The sequence below is a fragment of the Notothenia rossii genome (genome assembly GCF_949606895.1).
Source record: "Notothenia rossii genome assembly, chromosome: 9".
NCBI classification, from domain to species: domain Eukaryota; kingdom Metazoa; phylum Chordata; class Actinopteri; order Perciformes; family Nototheniidae; genus Notothenia; species Notothenia rossii.
The window spans coordinates 80,489,247-80,514,527 of NC_136907.1; the positions used below are offsets into that span (position 1 = coordinate 80,489,247).

A 25,281-nucleotide genomic window follows, 5' to 3' on the forward strand; every position below is an offset into this window, starting at 1 on the left:
GGTTATGGCTAGAAAGGATCCGTCTAGTGTAAATATGACGTCACGTTCTCGTTGTAACTCTCGTTATAATCGGAGCGGCTCGGAAACACATCTACAGCAGTAACATGATGCAACATACACATTAATGCTGCAGCAATATTAATAGAGAAACATCAGACTTAATAGTAAAACACTGAAAGGGAACATTTTATTGCACCAGGAGCTATCTTGGGACTTTTACTGCGACAACGTTGACTTGCCTGTGAATAAAAAATAAAGCATAGTGTTGGTGATCTACAGTGTTGTCATTCTTCTTTGAACACCAGCAAGATCGCTAACACCCTATTTCAACAATCACACTCCCTGTAATTGACATAATTAATAGATAGTTTAGCTTCTCATCATCAGTTGCTGTGGCCCACTAACGATCGTAACTGAAAGGCTGCCTGCCAAACGTAAACATTCAGCCATTTCACATTCAGCCAAACTCTCGCGAGAGTTTTACACAAGACGGATCCTTTCTAGCTATAGACAAGTTTACGCGACAAACCACGGGCAGCGCCATAACCCTACACAAATGCACTTCATTTCCGCCGGAAGTCTTTTGCACAGCGTCTGTCGGTGTAAACCGGTGTAAACAGTCAGACGGGCACTGGTGTAAACACAACGATTTCGATGCTAACAGTGATGCTAGCTTGGGAACACGATTCTACTTCTTTGACTGGAGATGGCGTTACTCTCCCCCACCCGAATTCAGTGCAAAACTGGGAGGATAACATGACGACGTGGCCCAGCATAACGTACAGCAAAATTTGCTCCTACTTCGTTCAATCCATGGCAATAGATGGAAAAGCAATGGACAGTCTGAAGGCCTCCGAGGCATATCAATATTTGCACAGCAACAAAGTTGGTTGTGTCATGTCATACAAACATGATCGTTTTGTTTATCTAAAAGCAAAGGTAGAGCCTAGCCAGTGTTTGAACAATGCGTGGCATAATGCTTGGGTGCTGGTAACTGAAGCTGGAGAAGTCAAAACTGCGGGATGTACGTGTGTTGCTGGACCAGGGAGATCTTGTTCCCACTCAGCTGCGATCCTGTGGAAGGTAACTAGATTATTTGACCATTGTAGCCTAGGCCTATGTCTTTTGTTGTTGGTATCCGAACTACATCATAGGCTACTTGGCTAGAGTGCAAAGTGTCTGTATGCCATGATGTATTATATCATATGACATGTTTGCAGTGAACCCATTATAATATCTATGCACTGTTTTTACTCTATCTCTCTAGGTAGAAAATGCTGTGAGACAGGGGAAAACCGGGCTTGCCTGCACAGACAGACAGAACCAGTGGAATGCTGGGTCTAAAAGAAATGCTGGTCAGAGGAAGATGAAGTATGTGCGCTTCAAACGACACAACAGGAAGGATCTCTACCAGCCGCCACCAACTTCACAGCCATCCTCTACCACTCCAGAACCGGCACAGGAGGTGACACTCTTTAGGACTCATGAAGAGTGGAGGAAGAACACACTTGCCTCACCAATGGCAGAACTTTTCAATTGCCCTGGGAATAGCCTCCTGCAGTTCTGCTTTAATGCTGATACCTCTTCCATCACCGAGCCAACACCATGTCCACACCTCCATCTCCTAACCCATGATGAGCACCACATACCACTGGCTTGTGTAAAATGCAGAACCTTCTATGATAAGTACATTAACATGTCCACAGCCCGGCTTGAGGAGATCGAGAAGGTTACAAAAGCACAGAGCAAAGAACAGGTCTGGCATGATGCGCGGAGAGTGCGCATCACAGCGAGCACAGCTAGAAAGGTGCCCATTCGCTCAACCACGGCGCCCGACAAGTTTTTGTCAGAACACTTACACCCATCCTTGTGTGGCAATGCTGCAACCCGTCAAGGAGCGGAGGGGGAGGAACTTGCAAGGGACTATTTGGAAACTCTGGGCAACAGCATTGAAACCAAAGGCTTAGTGGTGTGCGACAAGGATCCGTGGCTTGCAGCATCTCCCGATGGAGTGATAAACAAAGACATTCTGTTGGAGATCAAATCACCTGTGTTGGGAAACAAGTCACTTGCAGAATTTTTGGCAACAAAGAACTGTGAAATCACAACTGTGGCAAACGGAAATAGGACAGATTACCATATTGCCTGCAATGGTCCAAAAGGCTACTATATGCAGTTACAAATTGGGATGCACTGCACAGGGCTTCAGCACTCCAAGTTGGTGATCTGGAACAAAACTGAGCACCTAGAAATCGAAGTACCCTACGACCAAGACTTTGTCCAGGGGCATATCATAAGGCTGCGCACATTCTACTTTGCCCACATGCTCCCGAAAATTGTTGACGATTTTGTTGAGGGAAGGTTACAGTTCTGCAGTAAATATCTCAGCATTTTAAAACCAAAATAAACTGCCTTATTTAGGTCATGCCCACAGGAGCCAACAGTTGTCTGTTGTTTACATAATGCACAATTTACATGATCTCTTTATGCTGTGCAATATATCATATGTGCCTGTACTGTTTGAGTGAAAATAAAGTTTGATGTAATTTAATTTCATTATTGCACTGTTATTGCATTATTGCATTTCATATGTTCCTTAGAGTGCTACAATTTCTTTTAACACAGTTCATCATTCATATTAAGCTCATACTGTACATAAATAACACTGAATGAATTAATTGTTGAGAGGAAACTAAAGAAATGGCTTCAACAAGAAAGATCACATGTTTAATCCTAACAGGTATTACAAATTAAAATATAAAAGCAGCCCACACAATTACATCTGTTAACTGTGTTCGTTATTCTCCCGACCAGGAGAGAAGCTTTAAAATAGGAGACTAAATGGAGTCTCTGTGAAAGTTCAATTGGGTACTTTAATTAAAAAAGGCGCGGTAGTGTTACAGACAAAATATTGTTCAGTCAGACAAACAGCTGTGATCCGCTCCTCGATAGGGAAGCCAAGCGCCTGGATCTCTCCTCTGTGGCTGTTTATATATGGTGTGCTGGCTCCTCCCCGCCAGCCGGCTCGCCTCGTCTCCAATGTCCATTATTGCATTTAAACAGAGGATAGGTTCTTTTCACATTCAATATATGCTTAACACGCCGTTTCTCCTCATATTCTCTTTCATCACTTTTCATTTAACACATTCTAAACGCTGTAATCAATACTCTAAACAATACTTCTCGGCTCGTTTGGTTTCCGGTCATTCCGGATGTTGTCACATGCTACTCTCGTCTGTAAACAATGTATTCAAATAAACTGTACCTTCATTTAATATTCAGCATGGTAGTATCTCGACATCTATAGTTGTAGTGTTAAATCAGTAGGCTTCGGTTTGCACCACTCCATATCATTTCGCTACTAAATTCACCTCTTCAGGAAATCGTATATTAGCCACATGCTAAATGCTAACCGGAGATGAAGGATTTTCAGAATAAAAGCTTAAAAGCTTAACTGCTTGTGCACAAGAATTTCTGGTTTCAGTATAAAAGAGGATTAAAACTGACGGCATGTTTAAACTACATTTCCCCATTAAAACATTGATTTTAATTTCTAACAGTCCCTCCTTACACACCTAAAAGGTGTGTATAATACTGAAATCAATGAGTTCTTCATCTGAACTTTGCATAGTACATATCTCATATTACAAACATACAATCTAAATGGAATGGTTCAATAGGCTTAACTTTACAAAAATACAAAATAAATTCTTGTCTGTGTTCAAACATAAAAGTTTTCCCTTGTGCATAACTTCTAGTGTTTACATTCAATATCATTCTTCAAAATAGCAGCAATGGCTTGGTATCAGAACATTTCTTCCTCCCTCCTTTCACAGAAACCGTTCTCATACCACACTCAGTGTTAAGGCACTTGTTTTTACAAAGTGAAAAGAAACAAACCATTTTAGAATAGCAATGATTTATACAACATGAAATCTACCATATTAGAATAGTATAAAATAATAAAGTCAAATAAAATGGACTATCTTAGAATAGTGTAAAATTAATTGGAATAATAAAAATATTAAAAATATACTATCTTGGAATAGTGTAAAATTAATTGGAATAATAAAAATATTAAAAATATACTATCTTGGAATAGTATGAAGTAAATTGAAATGGATTCACTCCATTTTAATTTTGCTCACTTCTTCACATGATATCATTTAAAGAATCACATCGGCTGGACATTCATTGATCAATCTCATCTCCGAACATCCATATCATTTAAACTAACTCATCATTGTCATCCACATCTGTATACGGGGTGGGTCGTCTTGTTCTGCTAGCATTTGTAACCGTCTCCTCATGAGAAATGTACCCTCCCTCCTTTCATACCATTTAAGGTATGAAAGTAATATGTTCTCTAGAAGGGGCCGTTGTACGTTCTACTCTGGGGTACGGCATTCTAGACAGTCATTTCTGGGAGAAGATTTTGCTCAGTTACAACAGTTGTAGAGTTTCATTACCTTTGGGTGGTCTGTTCTAATGCAGTGATAAAGTCCCTGAAATGGTGTGAGAAGCAGTGGAATGTCAATAACGCATTATACTAATTTATTTTCAATTCTGGTCCACTTAAATAGCTATGCTAACCCCTTTAACAGTGTGTGGAACCTTGGGTGCCCGAGCATGTGATAATTACTCCCTCCTTTAACAAGGACTTTAAAACAGAAGTCATTTTATTTAATGGTTTGTAGTTCAATTCCGGAATTTACACTTATGGCAGATATGTTTCTCCTTTAAATAACATCTCTAAAAGTCAGGTCATCACTGATTGAATGGATGACCTTTAGGAGCTGGTGGCGCTTGAATTTTAAAACTAATACTCTGGTGCCGTGCGCTCCCTCTGAAGCTGCAAGTAAGATTTAAAACATCTGCTGGGTGGGTTGAGCGACCCCTTCTCCCTGAACGATGTTTGTTGTAACAAATATGCACCATCACAATGAGTGCTCCAAGGCCCCGCATGTATTGCTCCCAACTACATTAGTTTTTTTTTAAATTAAACTTTGCTTTCGCTCTTTGCCCAGTGTCATTTTAAAACTCTACATCTTGGACGAAAAACAACTGTTATTTCCACCTTAATCTTCCCTCCTGAGGTAATAACCATGCTACAATGGAGAAATCAATACTCTAGATTGGAACACCATCTTTGGCTTGGTACTAGCTCTACCTTTAACATTTTCCATACAAATAAAGATTTGTCTGCTTTTATAGAGTGGTTACTAAAACCATCCCTTTAAACTGTAGGTCTATACTGTAACAAATTAAATCTTCCCCAAATTCACACATGAATAAAAAAAACTCTTAAAGAATAATTTGTTCATATGATGAAAAGATTGAATAATATGTTCTACCCTCAGTGTGTTTTTAGGGTTATTTAATAGTTTCCTCTTTTTTCTTTATAAATTCACCAATTGATTAATTCATGGCTAATAAATCTTTTTCTTTACGTATTTCTCGTTGGTGAATAAGTGTGTTTATGTGTAAACTCACTCACTCCCGTTTTCCTTCTCTCCCCCTCTGGTTGTCAAGCCACGACCCCCTCACATTCTGCCGGACCATGCCAACTCCTCCGTTCTTTCCTCTCCTCCGTCCACCTTCTCCTCAGTCCATCTGCGCTTGGACCCTTCCGCTGTAACTCTTTTCAGTGTCCCATTTGCTTTGCTTTTCATCTCCTCCTTTAGTCTCTACTTTGTTGCATGGAGGGCGTATTCCGCTCTCATGTCCCACACTCTGCTCTTGTGTCCAAATCTTGTGGCTCAGCTTGGAACTTCATGTCCTGTGGGGGACCGATGAGAATGTGCCTTTTTATGTCACCTGTAGTTCTGGATGCCTCAGGTGGAGATGGTTCAGGATAAAGTCTTGTCATTGTTGGTTCAGCTCTGCTTCTCTGTCTGTTCGATGGAAGAGGAGGAGTCTTCCGTGGTGAGGTCTTTTGTCTGCTTGGAAGTTGGGGTCGTAGCGTTCTGACAGGCGGAGAGATAGAGAGAGAGAGATCTCGGGACGCATTATCTATAGTTAACACACTGAGGTAAAATAAATCCAATCTTTCCCACTCCATTTTCCTAACCATACTATCTTTCTTTGATGTTAAATGTCATCTAAGCCCAGTTAATGTTTTCTAATAATTGTACCATATCCCTAAACATTGTTTTCACCCACTGTAACATGTTTACTCCAATTAACTTTCAGGAAACCACTTTCTTCCATACATTTAAATACCTACATGTTTCAAGCACCACATATTTCACACACTATAAAAGAACGTCTCCATATTTTCTCCATCACTTTAAATCTCACTGTTATTTAGAACATAAGTAACTTTGGTGACTGGACATATCTGCAATGTCGCCACTGTCTGCTGGGAAATTGTGTTCATAGAGTTTGTACGTACAAAGCTGTACTTTTGGGTTAGTAGCCTGTGTACTCTTATCCCTAGGGGACCCCACAATTGGTTTGGCTTTGTTCTCGTCATCATCTCTATTTTATCCCTGGTTGTGTCCGTTACAGAATTTAAATAACGAGTCCAAAAATAACATACAAAAAATTGGACTCTTTTTCAGATGTAAAACAAAAAAAATAGGTTTTCACATTAATGTACAATCTATAAAAATCTATAGACAATTTGTCTTTTGAGCTGTTTCTATCTTTATCTTATTTCTATTTATTGTTTTGTTCCAGCTCTGCCAAATCAGTCCTAACTCCCAATAATGTTCTGGAAGTTGCCAGTGAAGGGTGACAATGTGTGAGGTGGTGTCAATTTGCTCCTTTTTCTTTACCTTTAAACCGGAGCGCGTGTGAAGTTTGTTACAACCTTTCACGCTTCCGTCCACCGGGGATCAGCCCACTGTCTTTTGTGAACTTTCACCCTCACCCAATCACCTGGCCGAACAGGAGTCTCTTCTGGTGTCTCGTCTGGTATCTCTGTAGTTTTCCTAGCCTGCTGTGTAGACAAAACTTGCATAATATTACTCAGAGTTCTGACATATTCATCCACTTCTATTTTTCTAATATCTAAAACTGGACCACTCCCTCCTTGGAGAAGGCCCGAGCTTCGGCATACCTCTTGTTGACTACATGTTATTATTTATTAACTACAACGTCACTGAAATCAACATATCTGTATAATCATGACACTCCCTCCTTTGAGCATAAAATGCTCAATTAATATTGCAATGATTACCCTATTCTGAACAGGACATGTAAAACCCATAACGTTGCATTAAAGAAATATAACTTCTCCGTGTACCCACAAGGGGTACAAAAATATCGTATGATTTATGGTTTTCTGATGGTATAAATGCATATTCACTATAAAAAAAAATCAGCAATTAGCACTTCTAATAGTTTACTTGTTTCAATAATGGCTTTTGTAATGGTATTATGCATCATCATTGCTGCGAAAAACAATACCTCTGGTGTCGCTAATGCGTCTCGATAACTCTAGGATTAGAGGATTGGTTGACACTGCTGAACTACCATATGATAAAATAATATTTCCCCAAACTGGAGGGAAAATATGAACTATTCTCACAGAGAGTGACCTGCATGAAGGGCTGGTGCCCCTCACTCAAATGAGATATTGCCTTACGCACTACACTATAAATCAGTAAAGTTACTCAAGAATAAATAAATAAAGACTGATTCTTGAAACTGTTGTAAAAACCCTACAACTTCTTCATCCAAGCTCTCAATCAGTGTTATGTTATTTAATCTGCGGCTCATGCCTTAAAACAGATACTTCAGACCGATTATAAAATTGTGTTTGAGAAAAATGTAATCTGACTCCATAAATCACATAATTGTTTGATTAAAAACTGCACTTCTGGCTAACAATAAATGAAGTTCCCCTTTAAACACAGCCCCGGTCTTTTGTCGGGGTCCATTTATGTACTGGCTGGAAAATGTTGGGCCAGTCTCCGTCGCTCCGTCACTGTTCTCCCGTTAACAGTCACTCTAGTTCAGCTGGGTTCTTGTTGACTTCTTCACTGGTTTGAGACAAGCGACCCTATCGGACACCTCCCTTTGTCTTTCGGCAATAATGTCATTATGGGCTTCAACTGCCTTTCGTCTCTCTTCAATAATGTCATTGTGGGCTTCATCTGCTTTTCGTCTCTTCCATTCCTCTGTTGAGCTGCTCTTCCATTCTTCTGTTGAGTTCCTTTTCCATTCTTCTGCCGAGTTCTTCTATTCTTCTGTTGGATTCTTCCTCTCTTCTGCAGAGTTCTGCTTCCATTCTTCTGCTGAGTTCTTCCATTCTTCTGTTGGATTCTTCCTCTCTTCTGCTGAGTTCTACCACATGTAAGCTGTTTGTCAATCCTTGGCTGGCATCTTCCAGATGGTATACCAGACTTGCAACCATAGCTTTTCTTTTTTCAGCTCTGTTCATAGCAATGTTTTCAGGTCCATACCAAGAGGGTTGTCCGGCTTTGATCCATGCTTGTTGTTCTCGCAGGTATTCTCCATTTTCATGGTCAATTACTGCTTTTCTATGTTGGTTCAGGCTGATTATCTGCTGGAAGCAGTCCTCTCGTTCGCCACTGTTCCAACAGTTTCTTATATTGGGTCCATGTCTTCCATCTAAGATTGGAACTGTTGTAGCATCTGATCTGATTTTTACCCTTTCCTTAATAACGGCAGTTGTGCATGGTTCTGCGTCTGGTCTCAACTTAGTGTCTTTAAGTGACATGTTCTCTTCTTATTCGAATGAAATTATGAAGTTTATCAAGGATTGAAGCACTAATCCTCCGACTAGCACCTTTGTTCCTGATTTTAATATCCTATGTCATCCGATCTTAACTTTAAATCAGGTTGTTTTTTTTTTTTTTTTAATATTATTAAAGTAAATTAAAATATAAAAATTGTGCAAATTCTAAATTGTTTAAAAAATAAAAAAAATTGCAAATTTTAAATTGTTAAAAATAAAAATTGTACAGTGTACAGTATAGTTTTGAAATATGAATTTGGTTCAAATTCACAATGTTATGGTGTTTCTGCTATTTGGGTAATAATTCTGTACTACCACCAGAGTGCGCTATTTTAAATTCCAGCTTAATCCACTAGGGAATAGCTGTTTCAAAACTGACTCGTTTTTAACAAGGAGAAACTTAGTTTCCTCAAAAATATCTTTAAAATAGGAATTCACACTATGGTTAAACAACACAACACATAACCGCCAAAACACATTTGCAAAGAAGAATATTCACAATGTTATGGTGTTTCCGCTATTTGGGTAATAATTCTGTACTACCACCAGAGTGCGCTATTTTAAATTCCAGCTTAATCCATTAGGGAATAGCTGTTTCAAAACTGACTCGTTTTTAACAAGGAGAAACTTAGTTTCCTCAAAAATATCTTTAAAATAGGAATTTACACTAAGGTTAAACAACACAACACATAACCGCCAAAACACATTTGCAAAGAAGAATATTTCAAAAACCGCCAAAACACATTTGCCAGCAGGAATATTTCAAAAACCGCCAAAACACATTTGCCAGCAGGAATATTTCAAAAACCGCCAAAACACATTTGCCAGCAGCAATACTTCAAATCTTTGGAAATACAACAATCCTTCCCTCTAATATCCAAAAATTGATTCAGCCTTCTAGTTTCAACTGTGACAAGAAGTATTATTCGTTCTTCACAAGATGGAGGTCAGGAAAATGCCTCATTGGAGTGAAACCAGCTGCATAAGAACAAAGAAAGGAGTGCTTTGAATGAGCATTTCACGAAATGGCGATTGCCCTGTCTTTGTTTTTCCACATGTGGGGTGTAAACAAGATGGCACCCGATTATTTCGCACTCTGACCTGTAGACAAAGAGATTTGTCCATGCGGCTCTCAGGTGGGAGTTTAAACAATGGCTAGGTGATCTTTAAACGAACAGTAACAAAGTGAACCACTGGTGTGGTATCATAAACCCTGAAATACAAGCCAAAACAACACTTAGTTTAAAATAACAACATTTCTATCTAGTTTACTATGAAAAAATGGGCTTTATCTTATTGATATCATCACTTAAAGTTAGGAACCCTTACGCACTAGCTATAAACCTGTTCACGTAATATTTGACTTTATGGTCGACTATGGGCTTTATCTTATTGATATCATCACTTAAAGTTAGGAACCCTTACGCACTAGCTATAAACCTGTTCACGTAATATTTGACTTTATAGTCGACTATGGTTAACTGTTGCTATTTGGACACGCCAAACTGGGACTAATATGGAGACCTATCAGCCACTGATAATAGACCGTCGTCTTATTACTGCACTGCTGCTGTAACTCCGATTACCGTAACCCACCCGCAATATCTTTTTTTAAACAGAACAGTTTTAACCACTGATAAAGGCCTAGACCTTAACCAAGCCTTTCTTGAAAAGGACTTTCTTCACTGACTTCGGTCTTAGCCCTTAACTGATTCACTATGCCCCGCTACTTTTCACTTTCTCGGCCCTTAACCGATTCGCTATGTCTCCAGATCTTAACAAAAAGTCGTTAAATGGGCTATATACCCTTACGTCATAGGCTAAATAACTATTAACGTAACAAGAGACACCCATGTGAAAGCAGCAAGGCACCTATCCGAAGTACAATGTCCACACACTATATATTTAAAATTCAACACCCACACGTGGTTAATAGCATGCAGGGTTAATGGAACAAAAGAAAGTGTGAACTCACCCTGCTTGTGACAAAACAACGCCTCGTGGTTTTAGAGTGATTATTTTATGAATTTGGGTTGTTTTAACATTAAAATGCACAGCTATTTTCAGGATCAGCCGGCTGCCATCAAACACACAAATCTAACTTTGCCTAGTTTAACTAGTGAAGAATCTTTGTCATAACAGGCATCTTCTTACCGATTGATTTGAGCTCTTGTGTGTCGAATGGCTGCAAGCGTCTCCAGAAAACAGCCGGTTGGTTTTCTCTCCTCGGTCAGCGAGATCACGTCAGGGAACTCACCAGATTGTTAACTGTGTTCGTTATTCTCCCGACCAGGAGAGAAGCTTTAAAATAGGAGACTAAATGGAGTCTCTGTGAAAGTTCAATTGGGTACTTTAATTAAAAAAGGCGCGGTAGTGTTACAGACAAAATATTGTTCAGTCAGACAAACAGCTGTGATCCGCTCCTCGATAGGGAAGCCAAGAGCCTGGATCTCTCCTCTGTGGCTGTTTATATATGGTGTGCTGGCTCCTCCCCGCCAGCCGGCTCGCCTCGTCTCCAATGTCCATTATTGCATTTAAACAGAGGATAGGTTCTTTTCACATTCAATATATGCTTAACACGCCGTTTCTCCTCATATTCTCTTTCATCACTTTTCATTTAACACATTCTAAACGCTGTAATCAATACTCTAAACAATACTTCTCGGCTCGTTTGGTTTCCGGTCATTCCGGATGTTGTCACATGCTACTCTCGTCTGTAAACAATGTATTCAAATAAACTGTACCTTCATTTAATATTCAGCATGGTAGTATCTCGACATCTATAGTTGTAGTGTTAAATCAGTAGGCTTCGGTTTGCACCACTCCATATCATTTCGCTACTAAATTCACCTCTTCAGGAAATCGTATATTAGCCACATGCTAAATGCTAACCGGAGATGAAGGATTTTCAGAATAAAAGCTTAAAAGCTTAACTGCTTGTGCACAAGAATTTCTGGTTTCAGTATAAAAGAGGATTAAAACTGACGGCATGTTTAAACTACATTTCCCCATTAAAACATTGATTTTAATTTCTAACACATCACTATAAAAATATTCATATATAATATTAAAAAATACAATGCATGCAGTATTTGTTGTGTTTATCTGTATTTAATTAACAACATGGCTGGGTGCTGGGTGCTGGTTTGTGGTCGTAGTACTCTCTATCTAACCACTCGTTCAGGTGCTTTCTCGAGTGATTGCAACCAACTACCGCACACGTAGTTCCCGAACCACTTTTCTTCATGTTGTAATTGTTATATCCTCTTTGTCTCTGCGATATCAGTGCTTTGTCGGCACAACGGAGCTAGCTAGCAAAACAAACCCAGTCCGCCAAAACGGAAGTGCATTGCATCGAAGGGAGGAGTTCAGGATGTAGAGCGGAAACGGCTCAATAACTTGTGTATATACAGTCTATGGACAAACCCTGTGATCAGTCCTCAAGCTCTGTGATTGGTTGACCTACAACTGCATTCCGTATGAAAAAAAACGTTTCTTAAAAGATAAAATCATACTTTATTCAGCAGTGCTTGCTTTACTCTTTGAAAATCATCACATGAATGCATTGTAATAAATAGTTTGGCTGCATTAAATATTACACATCTGTCGTAGTTCTTTATTTATCCACAGAGATCGGGGTCAGAATAGACCGGAAACTATTCTTTTACCGTTCTGTTTTAATTTCGCAATAAAGTTAGTAGTAATATTTTGTTTTGATTTTATTGTTTTTTATTAACTACTAGACGGCTGGGTCATGTTAAGACCATCTTTTCTGTGTTGCTGTGGGTTTTTTCCATCGCTTTTGTGTTACAAATATCAAAACAATAACAACATATATCCGTCGTAAACTAAACCGGAAACAGCAGTATATTTTATTTTGTTAACACTGTAAACTTGACAGCTTTTTAACCCGCACCTCCTACTGGTTAAAACACGTTATTACACGTTTAGAGTAATTGCAATGCAGGAAGATTGTGTTGCTTTTTAATGACTGTTTAAAATGCCTTTTTCTTAATGTCTTTCATTTTTGTAAAGAACTTTTGAATGTGTTATATTTGATGAAAACATTTAAATATGAAGAGTACATACAAAATAGTGGGAAAGTAGAAGGTCAATGATATAAATATAGAATAGAAAATATCAAGAAGATACTGTAAATGATATCTACAATAAAACAGTTTAGTGCCTGATAGGAAGATGTGCTAACTAATAAGGCTTTATATAAACATTAAAGAATACTTTAGGTTAAGGTTGTGGTGACCACCTATTTAACCACTGGGACATAATTCAAACTGGGAACTACAGTTGCGGCTATTGTTCCCAAACGGACATGTTATGTGTTACCTATATTTAGTGTGTGCCCTCTTGGCTCTTTCTCTTGTCGACCCGGGCTGCGACCCGACAACGTGTCCTTTGCAGCTCTTGAATAAATGACCATTTTGCACCTTCCTTGCACCGCCTCTGACTCCCTATCTCTCGGCACTACAAGGTCTTTTTTTAAATAAGAAAAAAGCTTTGGGGGTATCTACAGATAAATATTAAGCCTTACAAAGTCTAATATATTGCATGGTTTGTTTTGGAACTTAACAATCAACTTTCCTGCAAAGGCACGGAGGTAGCTCATTACGGATCCCACCGGTGGAGATCGATTTTATGGCTTTCCAAAATGTCCTTGGATTATTTAGGTTTTCTTTGGTAACTGACAGATAGTACTTTGATTTAGCACTTTTAACATGTGAAGTGAAGCTATTCCTTAGCTGCCTAAAACGCAGCCATTCTACCTCTGAGCCTGATGGCCTAGCCTTTGCCCAGGCCTTGTTTCTCTCATGCAAGTGTAAGAGTTGGTGAGGACCTGATAATTTATTTCGGGAAATTACTCTGACCTACTAATTGACCTAACCAAAGTTATTGAGCCTTTGTAAGTTTACTGCTTGATTGAACCGATCCCGAAGGATTTTGATATCAGTAATGAGGTGTGGCCCTACCTAAGGGTGAGTGTGGCAGGGTGCAATCTTACCTTTGAAGCAGGAGAGGAGGGCGCAGATGTCTTTTAAGTTGTCCCAATCCAAAAGGTGGGATCACTTTATTTGAAGAAAAATAGGTCCAAACTAATACAGGGTTTTTACCTTCTCTCTTTACAACATTATAATCATACTAAACGTATCATGCTGTGATCATGTTCTAATATGAAACTTTAATTCACAGTTTTACATTTATTACCAAAATTGTAATTTCAACGGCCCAATTCAGTTGTGATTTTTAAATCTCCCGATAGAATTTAGAGGCATTTCCTCATAAAAGATCGGTGATAATAAAAAGCACATTCAAACTTTCATTTTCAACCAATCAATTCACATCAATTTCATACCTTTTTTCTGACACAGACGGTGGGAATAACATTCAGAAACCCATTCCTATCCGCATGAATTCAGAGGAAGATTCCTGGGGGGGCCTAATGTTCACAAACACATCTCAATTCATTCCACTCATTTCACAAAGAAATTCACTCAGCATTCAACCAAGACATTTGAGAGATATGTACCAAGTCTGAGAGAACCTTACCGAGAGCTATTAGCCCAGCTCTGAGGGACAGAGCTTTTACCGGGAGAGAGTGTACCAGGGAACCCCCCCCCCCCTCTCTCTCACTCTCTCCCAAAAAGAAAGTTCCTCCCCATCCGCCAGAGTCTTTATGCTCAACAACAGGATATAGAAACCTAAAGACACCTCCTCCACACCCATATTTGTGGAAACTGGGCATGGCCTCTGATGTACAGGACTGGACATGACCAGACATATTCTATGGCTATGACATAACCACCTTTTTGGGGCCTCTTAGTGTTTCTCCTTAAGTCCGGAGCCCCCCTCCCTGTGTACTGCTGTGAGAGGAGAGGGAAGAAACTGCCTTCTCCCTTATCAGTGACACCCATAAATCATTATAGGCCTTACACTCAACTTAACAAACCACTTGGTTTATACTGTAAATATAGAAAAACACAACATATGAAACATTTTCATTGTGAGTTATAAAAGAATATAATTGATTATAATTGATTATAACTAACTTTCGTTTTAATTACTCAACCTGATATGGAGATCTCAACACAGGAGACTGGACAGCTCAGCAGAAAACCAAAGATTGTCTCGTCCCTTCACTCTAAATGTACGCAGGGGTTAGGGTTAGGGTTAGGGGTCTATCAATGATCTCCATAAAACCAAGATAACAATAAGAACATGCAGTTTCTTCATCTGCACACAGATCCATTTTCCCCAATCAAACCCAAACAGGTCATGAACAAAACCCTGCTCCACAAAGTGTTTTATGTCTCTCTTAATGATAATACGAGGTTTAACCTTTAGGACCTTAGTGTCCCTAATGTGGCTACAGCACAGTGATCACTCAGATCATTCACTAATACTCACACAGATCAGTATTTATGGGGAGCATTAGTTAGAATGAGATCAATTAGGGAGGGTTTATTAGGGACTTAATGTTAGGGCGAGTAGGACTGTCTATAATCTGAGTAACATTCAAAGAGATACAAAGGTTTTTAAAATCCTCTGACACTGCAGTTAACCAGTCCCAGTTCAAATCTCCAAGCAGCACTATTTCATTGTAGTCTAGTTGTGATAAAATATTTGCTAGCGAAGACAAGAAGTCTTTGCCAGCTGAGGGGAGTCTGTAGCAGCCCACCACCATGACCTGTTGACCCTTTGCCACTTCTATATTTAAGGCTAAACATTCAAATTGCTTAATGATGGATTTGGAAAGTAATGTGGATACACTGAACTTATTCTTAACATAAATGGCAACGCCACCACCTTCATTAGGCCGTTCGGTACGATCCACATTATAACCATTTGAGGCGATGTCAGAGCACATTATAACCATTTGAGGCGATGTCAGAGCACATTATAACCATTTGAGGCGATGTCAGAGCACATTATAACCATTTGAGGAGATGTCAGAGCACATTATAACCATTTGAGGCGATGTCAGAGCACATTATAACCATTTGAGGCGATGTCAGAGCACATTATAACCATTTGAGGAGATGTCAGAGCACTTTATAACCATTTGAGGTGATGTCAGAGCACATTATAACCATTTGAGGAGATGTCAGAGCACATTATAACCATTTGAGGAGATGTCAGAGCACATTATAACCATTTGAGGTGATGTCAGAGCACATTATAACCATTTGAGGAGATGTCAGAGCACATTATAACCATTTGAGGCGATGTCAGAGCACTTTATAACCATTTGAGGCGATGTCAGAGGCCAACATAGATTCATCTAGCCATGTTTCTGATAAAACAATGACGTCAGCGTCAGTCGAGCTCGCCCAGATGCGGACAAAATCTAGTTTACCTAACAGACTGCGCACATTCAAGTGGATGAAACCCAACCCAGACCTAGCTTTAAAATCAGCAGGAGTAGAGATCTGACTACTACTGCTGCTGGGCGGACCAGGGTTAGGTTGGACATTTCCTGACAGTAATAACAACAAATAAAACAGGCATCTTTTCCTCATATATACATATATATATATATATATACATATACATATATACATATACATATACATATATACATACTGTTACGTCCCCACTAGGGATGAGGAAGAGCAACACACACCAGTTGGAATTGGTAATACTTATAAATGGCTTTATTGTACCAGGGTGAAACAAAATGGCAGGCAGGCAGCCTGAAACAAACAAAAAGGCCAAAAGGGCACAGGTTGACAAATAACCAAACAAAGGGAGGACTCTAAAAAGGAGTCTAAAGACATACAGGGAAAATAAATACTAATACACTAAATAAAGAACGAAACAAAACCTCACTTTAAAAGTGGTACAACTAACACAAGGAGTCTGTACAAAACACAGCTAAACTAAAAAGCAACAGTCACAAAATCCTAACCTATACTCTAAACACTAACTAAGCTACTCTAAACACTACTAATCACACAAGTTTAACCACAGTTCAACAGAATTCACTAAGTAGCGAGAGGCGTCTGTCCCACATCACAGAGCCTCCTGAGTGATCATTGTCCCCAAGCTTTGTAGTAATCTCCAGCAGGTGGGCGCCGGCTGTGCGCTGCGATTGGAGTGCGTCGGGCCCGGCGTGCTCCAGTCGCAATCTTCAGGGGCGGACCAGGAGATGGCAGCCAATGACGGGAGGGCAACCGCACAGCTCATTTAAATACAACACACAGCTGAAAACACTCAGACGACCAGGAAGGCAGCAGCCGTAACACATACATATACATATATATATATTTTATATATTACCAAGTGGTTTCATGTACAACCCACACAAGTATCATGCTAAATTAAGCTCTGTTGCTTGGATATCACTAGATCCTGTTACATCAGCGTGATATAAAAGTACATAAATTAGCATAATTACTAGCTAGCCGCTAGCCGCTAGCTGCTAACTGCTGCGGCCGACTCGTTAATACCAAAATCAATTATATAACAATCCATTACCTTGCTGTCATGAACGCGCGGTGCTGTCACGTGTACAAATTGAAGTGCTTAATGTGAACGAGCATTTTGGGGGGCGTGGTTAAAGTTGCGCATGCTCTATGAGCGCACATACGGGTACTCCTCAGGCATGCTGGGTAATCTGTGACGTTTCGCTCTCTCAAAAGTTGGCCCATTTTATCTTCATGCGCCAATGAGCAGCTCTCATAGGAATGAATGAGGCCCCGCCTCCCACGCTGTATCCAGTTCTTATTATACATCCATGCCTCAAACACACACTATTAGTATTCATGAGTAATAATTAATCATCATTTTATTGTTACTTAAACTATATATGATATATCATTTGAAACGGATAAGTTCTCCAATTGATTAAAATGAGCACCTGTGCTCAAACTGCATTTAAAGATTTCTTTAACCAGAAGAAGAAAAACAACATCAGAAGAGTTAACTCTCCAACAGATCCAACTGGTAACGCTCCACCTCCCACACAAGCTCCGGCTCCTTCCCCCCCAGAGAGGTGACTTGTACTTTAGTAAAAGTAGAAGTACTCAGATCTTGTACTAAAGTAAAAGTAGAAGTACTCAGATCTTGTTCTTGAGTAAAAGTAGAAGTACTCAGATCTTGTACTAAAGTAAAAGTAGAAGTACTCAGATCTTGTTCTTTAGTAAAAGTAGAAGTACTCAGATCTTGTTCTTGAGTAAAAGTACAAGTACTCAGATCTTGTATTTTAGTAACAGTAGAAGTACCTAGATCTTGTACTTGAGTAAAAGTAGAAGTACTCAGATCTTGTAGTAAAAGTAGAAGTACTCCGATCTTGTTCTTGAGTAAAAGTAGAAGTACTCAGATCTTGTAGTAAAAGTAGAAGTACTCAGATCTTATTCTTGAGTAAAAGTAGAAGTACTCAGATCTTGTATTTTAGTAACAGTAGAAGTACTCAGATCTTGTTCTTGAGTAAAAGTAGAAGTACTCAGATCTTGTAGTAAAAGTAGAAGTACTCAGATCTTGTTCTTGAGTAAAAGTAGAAGTACTCAGATCTTGTACTTTAGTAAAAGTAGAAGTACTCAGATATTGTGTTTGAGTAAAAGTAGAAGTCAATTAAATTATTCTTAAACTATGAATTTATTTTATGCTGTGTATGTAATTTATTATATGTAATTTATAATTTGTAATGTCTTGTCTTTTATCTGGACCCTGAGTCTGTAATAAAGTTTCATCATCATCATCATCATCATCATCATCATCATCATCATCATCATCATAATAATAATACATAATATTTATATAGCGCCTTTCACGAAACCCAAGGTCGCTTTACAAGTCGGGTAGGGGGGGAGTAGGGGAAAAGAGGCAGACAGGTTAGGGGGGGGCAAGTAGCGGAAAAATCAAACTAACTATATAGTGGGGAAAATCATCATCAACATCATCATCAACATCATCATCATCATCATCATCATCATCACATCATTCATCCACATCTGTAAAGTAACTAAAGGTATTAAATACATGTAGTGGAGTAGAAGTACACCATGTACCTCTGAACTGTAGAGGAGCCGTGTGCTCTGACTCAGGATCAGATTAAAGTTGATGTTGATGATGCTGCTTTCTGATTGGCTGACATCAGCACAGTCTTGAACTCATGATGCGGTGAGGAGAGCCAATCAGCTCGCAGAAGGAGTTGTGATGAGGTTAATGTGCAGCAGCTCCACTTCCTGTCTCAGTTCCTGCTGTCGTTCTGCTTGTTGTTTGCATCCATTGTTTGTTCTTGTGTTCTCTTCATTCTGACAGTGATTTCCGTTTTCTGTGGAGTTTCTGCATCTATTCTTCTGTCTTGTTGTTATTCTTCTGTCATGTTGTTATTCTTCTGTGTTGTTGTTATTCTTCTGTCTTGTTGTTATTCTTCTGTCCTTTCCTTGTTCCAGCCATGCTGTGTTTTTTCTCTGTGGTGTTTTTCAGTTGTTTTCATCAGTTTGTAGTTATTTAACAGTCGCTTGTGGTCAGTTCAGTTTCCGTCTGCTTTCAGTCTGTTTGCCTCTCAGTACGTGGATGTAAGGCTATTTCTCAGTCTATGTGTTCCTCCTTGTGGTCATGTTGTTGTTTGCTTCTTCTTTTAGGCCTTTGGCATCTATCATCTGTTGTTTTTCTTAAGTAATTTACTTCTCGGATGCTTTTCCTATTATTTTCAAGCTTTTCTTTGTGGTTGTTTACATGTACAGTATTTGTAGTCTTTTGGCATATCGTAGTTGTTTTGCACTTGTTGTAGTTGCTTTAACTCTCCTTGTGGTTCTTTAAAGTCTGAATGCCTAATGTTTTGCTTTGGTTCTTATACGTTTGATTTTAGTCTTTTGCATCTTTATGTATCGTAATTTCCTTTAAATATAACAGATACTTTCTAGCTCTCCCTCTGTAGTGGTCGATGACGCACTTTATCTCTTCAGCTCGTGTTAACCTCAGACCTTATTTCAGGATAAAAATCACAAACACATTCAGAAAACCGTTGTTCACAGGAAGTGAGGAAATGATGGGTCATTTCCTGGTTTAAGAACTCGTGCCTGCACAGACCGATTACCACATATGGTGTTGATTAAGACATAAACCGCCACACCTTAATCAGAATTCAGAAGAAATGTCAGAAATAGGGAAAAATACAACTCATTCTGGGAATTACTTTTGGCTATTGTTATTTCCTTTTGGCAGAGCTGCTTTGATAATATGTGAAAAACAATGAACACGTCTGTATCTCAAGATAACTTAACCTGTTAAGCCTGTTTTTCAGGTCTCAGGCTCGAAAATGACATGTCCAGAACAAATGACCATTCCCTTCTAAAAGGGTTAAATTAATAATCTGTTTTCTCAAAGTAATGATAAACCTGTGAGTTGGATGTAGAAAAGTCAGAATCAATATAGATGTTTTTTTATTTAAAAAAAAATTCAGATTGAACAGAGTAAAAAACTGTAAATTATAGTGTCCGTCCATTCTTTTGTACTTATAGTGAAAACTAGCCTTGGATGATGGGATGGTAGACTAGAAGCTTTAGGAATCCAAAGTACAACATATAATAAGTACCCTGTATCAAGATTGATGCAAAACAAGTGAAATTTGACCTTTTTAGAGAGGTTTAGCAAAAACAAAAAACACTTCTGGGGCCATTTGGATGGATTTTCCATATCTCCGGCCCCCCTTGGTCGATTTTGACGAATGAACTCTCTTTATAACCGCTAGAGCCAATGGAATCGAGGGGAAGTTCTACACACACCAACACATGAACAAATAAGGAGTGAGAATGACGCGTGGCCAAAACCGGAAGCTGCATACACTCTGGTGGCTATTAGCAGCTAACTTTTTTGCTCCGTTTTTTACATAAAAATTGAATTATGGATTATAAACAATTATTTCAAAGCCACAGATACATTATTAACCTATGGATCAACTGATTCAGCTGCGTTTTTTCTCCTTTTAATGCCATTGAACACGTCTTTTCCCCTGTCGCGAGTTCGGATCGCTTAGTGATGATGCTATACTTAAATAATCTGTGGAGTCTCAGCTTTAATGGGATATATTGTATGTGCAGTTTCGAAGTAATAAGGGTATCTTTATTTTGAATTCTGTGCTAAAGTGCGTTAGCATTTTTTCGCTTAGTGCTAATTCAGAGGCTTGGTATTACCCTTGTGTTTTGTTTTGGCAAAAATGGTTCATATCTTCAGTTTGCTGAGATTCTTTCCGTTAATCTGGTGCTATACATTAATAGTTTCATAAATGTTAAGAAGCCCTGAGACACAGTCTCGAAAAAAAACGGGGGGGTTCACTGGGAGGACCTTCGTGCTTAAAAGGTTATTGTGTCACACCCACTTAATGGGATGAAACTCAGCTAAGTAACGATACGAACCATTTTTACCGAAACACGACCTGCAGGCCATCCAACAGGGCACCTAAGTGGACATTACGTATATCAAAATGTTATAGCTAATGGATTTTCAGTTTAATATTTGAAGATATTTGGTGCCAAGATGTTGCCAGACTTATTCTATGTTTTTGGTAAATCTTTGGTTGAAGGCCTCCTTTGTTTGTTAAGATATTGCCTCATCTCCTGGAATAAAAGCTACCTTCCATTGTTTCCCGACACCACACTGATTTTATATAAAAATAATCTCTACTCTAATGTCAAGCATTCCTCAGATCCCAATCAACTCATGGTGTTTGAGTTGATATAGGCAACCTATTTCAAAGTTTACAAAACAATTTCCTGATCTGCCCCTTTACTCTGCGGAGTTCCACAGGGATCAATCCTTGGCCCCAAAACATTTTCTTTATACGCTTTACCTCTAGGCAACCGGCTGAGTCAGTTTCACTCTATCTCTCACCACTAGTGGTAGTAAATCTGTGTGTCGTCGGCGTAACAGCTACGCTGACGACACACAGATTTACTTTAATGTTTGGCAAAATGTGATGGGTAATATTAGTACTCTCCATGACTGCCTTTATGGATGTCACTTAACTTTCTTAATTTAAATTCATACAAAACCGAGGTCTTTCTTATGGTTCCTGGTAACTTTGTCTCTGACATAAATCAACACCCTGCCCCTCTACGTTGAACACAAGAAACCTGGGTGTGATCTTTGACCAGAGTCTGAACTTGAGCCTCACATAAACAAGCTAGTCCAAACCTGCTTCCTCCAACTTCACACAAATCTAATCCAGGCTATCAACAACAAATCTTAAATAACTTATTTATAACTTTTCATCTGTGTGTTTCGTTCCTGGCAAAAAGAAAATGTCTGTTTTTAAAGGTGATGTTTTTTCCTCACCAGGGACGAGAGAGTCGTTGCGACAGTCGTACAACATCCCAAGGCTCAAAGGCCGTCCGAGCGCCGCCATCTCCATCGTCCCGCTGCCTTTAGAGTCCATCGCTTTGAAGGAACAGAAAATAATCGACAACAGCTCGTTAGTTAACTTTGATGATTTGGTAATATCATGTCCAACCATGCTCACATTTTGATTTCAATTAGACCTTTTTACTCATTCTTAGATTGTTATTGCTAAAACCATTGCTCGAAGTGGGCCACTACTCACGGCTACGCAGTACCGGCACTTCCAAAAACGTTTCGTTGGCGTATAGTGCCTTTCATTTGCGTACAGGCACTTCTCACAGGCGGCAGAGACTCTACTCAGCCCTCTAAAATCATGTTCCATTGATCCTTTTGCCTTTAACTGGAACAAATATTGCTTTTCGTAAGGAGACCTATGTTCCCAGCGGGGACTTAAAGACGCATGCGCACCACGTTGGCGGTCAGGTGCTGCCATTAGCAAACCTAAACTATCCTCTGCTATAGTCCGTTTGACGAGAGGGACATCCAACACTTGCATTACAAGGTAGCGCTTTTTGCGCACGACGCAGCGCGAAAATTTGAAAAGCTGCAACACTTTTTTGCTCTAACACGTTATGTGTGTAAACTTTAAAGCAAAGACTGTTTGCTGCATACAGGCCCGTATCCAGGATTTCGTAAATACTGAGGTCCAACACATGCGGGCTCGGGGGCAGACCCGATTCATTATAATAAAAGAAAAGCATTGAAACTTTCATTAAAAGGTCTGATGATTTAAATTAACTTTTGCTCTCTAGCTATTTTAGTCATGGAATTTAAACCAAAGTATAGCTGCAATGTAATCACACACACGCAAACACACGCAGACAGACAGACAGACAGACAGACAGACAGACAGACAGACACACACACGCAGCAGCCCTCTACTTGCTACAAACTTAAATATGAAAAGCTTCAACTACGCACACCACATAACACATCATCTCGGCTCACGCAGCACGCTCACAGGCATAGATTGCGCAATAATTTATTGCGCACCTTGGAGGTACACCTCCAAAAAATTACCTCGGCCCGGACCTCTGTGACCTCAATGGTGGGTACGGCCATGGCTGCATAGACTGTGGCTGCAATGGGGCTTATTTAATTGATACACTTGTTTTTCATGTAGCTTAATACTTAGTGAACTCTGGTTAATTGTAGTTACTCTACTCAGGAATGCATATTTTGATAAGTTATTATCAGGTGTAGGCCCCAGGCCTTCTCAAAATAACCAGATATAAATAAAGTATATGTCCATAGTTCTACTTCCAGATCAGCACCTCATCACAACCCTTGGGCTGAAGTATTTTATATGCTTTTCAACTTTCTCTGTCAATTTATTTGCAAGTCATTTTTCTTGTATAAAATGTATTTATGTACGCTAACTTGTTCTTGAGTAAGATACTCTATTAGATCTAATCTTTATTACACGCTGCACTCTTTGATCCAAGTTCTGAAGGGCTTCATCTCCACCTATAGATATATGTTTGGTATTTCAAATGAAGGGCAGTGTAATTAAACCTGGAGCAGACTGAGGAGGACTTCGCTTGTTATTCACTGTAATAATTGTTTACTGATAAACAAGCTAATATGTGAATAAGGGCGTGGCACTTTGATCCCCACTTCAAGCTCATGCTAAAACTAAACTACAACTGTTGTTCATATGACGATACAACCATTTAGTCTTTGAAGCTTTCATCTTTAATGTCAGTATATTGCCCAGCCCTGATCTGAACGTTGGCAATGTGGGCAATTCACATGGCCCAGCACAACATATTAAGATCAGCTACTGCCATCGCATGATGTCATCCTTTATTGCTGACCTGCTGATGGCAGAAATGATGTCAAACATCAGCTGATGGAGATGTCTGTCCGATGCATCGGGGCTCCCTTACATCAAATAACTACAAACAGACACAAGCGACTATACATACATTCACACATAAACTTGAATAATGGACCCAAGACTACTCCACTACTTCAAAGGGACCTGAAAAGGAATCAAGACATCCCTTCACTAAACAGAGTGCATCCTTTGTGTATATTTCCATCAACACATCAACCTGTACTGTATGTTGTATCTCTTTGTGTTTATGTGTATCAATCTGTTTCATACTACAGAGCGAGCTGCATGCTGTTATCTTTGCTGGGTTTAACATCCCATCAGCCTCCTGTCAGCTGCTGGTTCAAACCTGCACCATGCTGCCCTCTGGTGGCTGTTCACACAAACTGCTCAGGGCAAACTGCACAGCCTGACATCAGAAACAATACCCATGATACACTTTAGGATCCACATCCAAGAACCAGGACTCTCCAACAAGTCCAAAGAGACATCAGCCACTAATAGCTGTTTCATTGAGACACATGTGACCTGATCCTATAAAGCAGTAAACACCTCAGCAGAGACTCAGCGATCCTCCTCCTCAGTTACGCCTCGTCTTGGTGACCTGAACAGGACACACAGGAGAGACAGTATGAACACAACAGAACATTATAAGAACATATTCAATATTCAAATCAGTATTAGATGCATAGACCTTCTCACAGAGGACGATTCCTGCAAGGACCAGCCGAGTCATTTCTAACAACGTTCAGATTGTGGCTGGGCGATACACTGACATAACTCAAAGACTAAAGGTTCAAAGATTCAATGGTTTTGTCTTCAAATGCACAACAGTTCAAGTTCAGTTTTAGCAAACAATTCAAGACCCAGGCTCTTTTTTTTTTTTTCTTGTTTTGTTCGCTCCTCATTGTCTGTTTTGTTTTGTCTGTCCACCATGGACAGCGACCTTGGGTCCCGTGAAAGGCGCTTTATAAATTCCATTTATTATTATTATTATTATTATTATTCTAACAGTGCCATTTGATATATACTTAAGACACAAACGGAAAAAGAAACACATTATCTTTATTACGTTTTTGGTCAAATATATTGTGATATTTAGTTTTCACTTTAGAGATATGGCACTTGGAATAAGAACATTGTGAATAAATACATATTTTAAATATATGAATAAAGGTCTTAAGTTATCTCAACATGGGGAGACACAGATGTGTTCACAAAACATTGCGTACCGGCGAGGAAAGTGCGTACAGCACGTCCTACGCCGGTTTCCCTTTATAAATCACAATCGACTCGAAATGCGGTGCAGCTTTTGCGGGCTTCACGTAACGCCCATATTTGCCTATAAATAGTCAAAGAAACGCCCATTCATTCATTCATT

At 39.4% G+C, this 25,281-nt stretch overlaps 2 protein-coding genes across 2 annotated transcripts in view; one reads left to right on the plus strand and one right to left on the minus strand.

Moving 5' to 3' along the window:
- Nucleotides 1-25,281, minus strand: part of LOC307018645 (uncharacterized protein) — a 55,389-nt gene that overhangs the window by 28,621 nt on the left and 1,487 nt on the right. The window lies entirely within an intron of this gene.
- On the plus strand, nt 597-24,313 carry LOC307019993 (uncharacterized protein; the record flags this gene model as incomplete). Its single annotated transcript, XM_079651087.1, has 4 exons — nt 597-1,083; nt 1,268-2,096; nt 22,004-22,158; nt 24,179-24,313. The coding sequence occupies exons 1-4, from the start codon at nt 655-657 to the stop codon at nt 24,311-24,313; spliced, it is 1,548 nt and encodes a 515-aa protein (XP_079507213.1). The 5' UTR covers nt 597-654.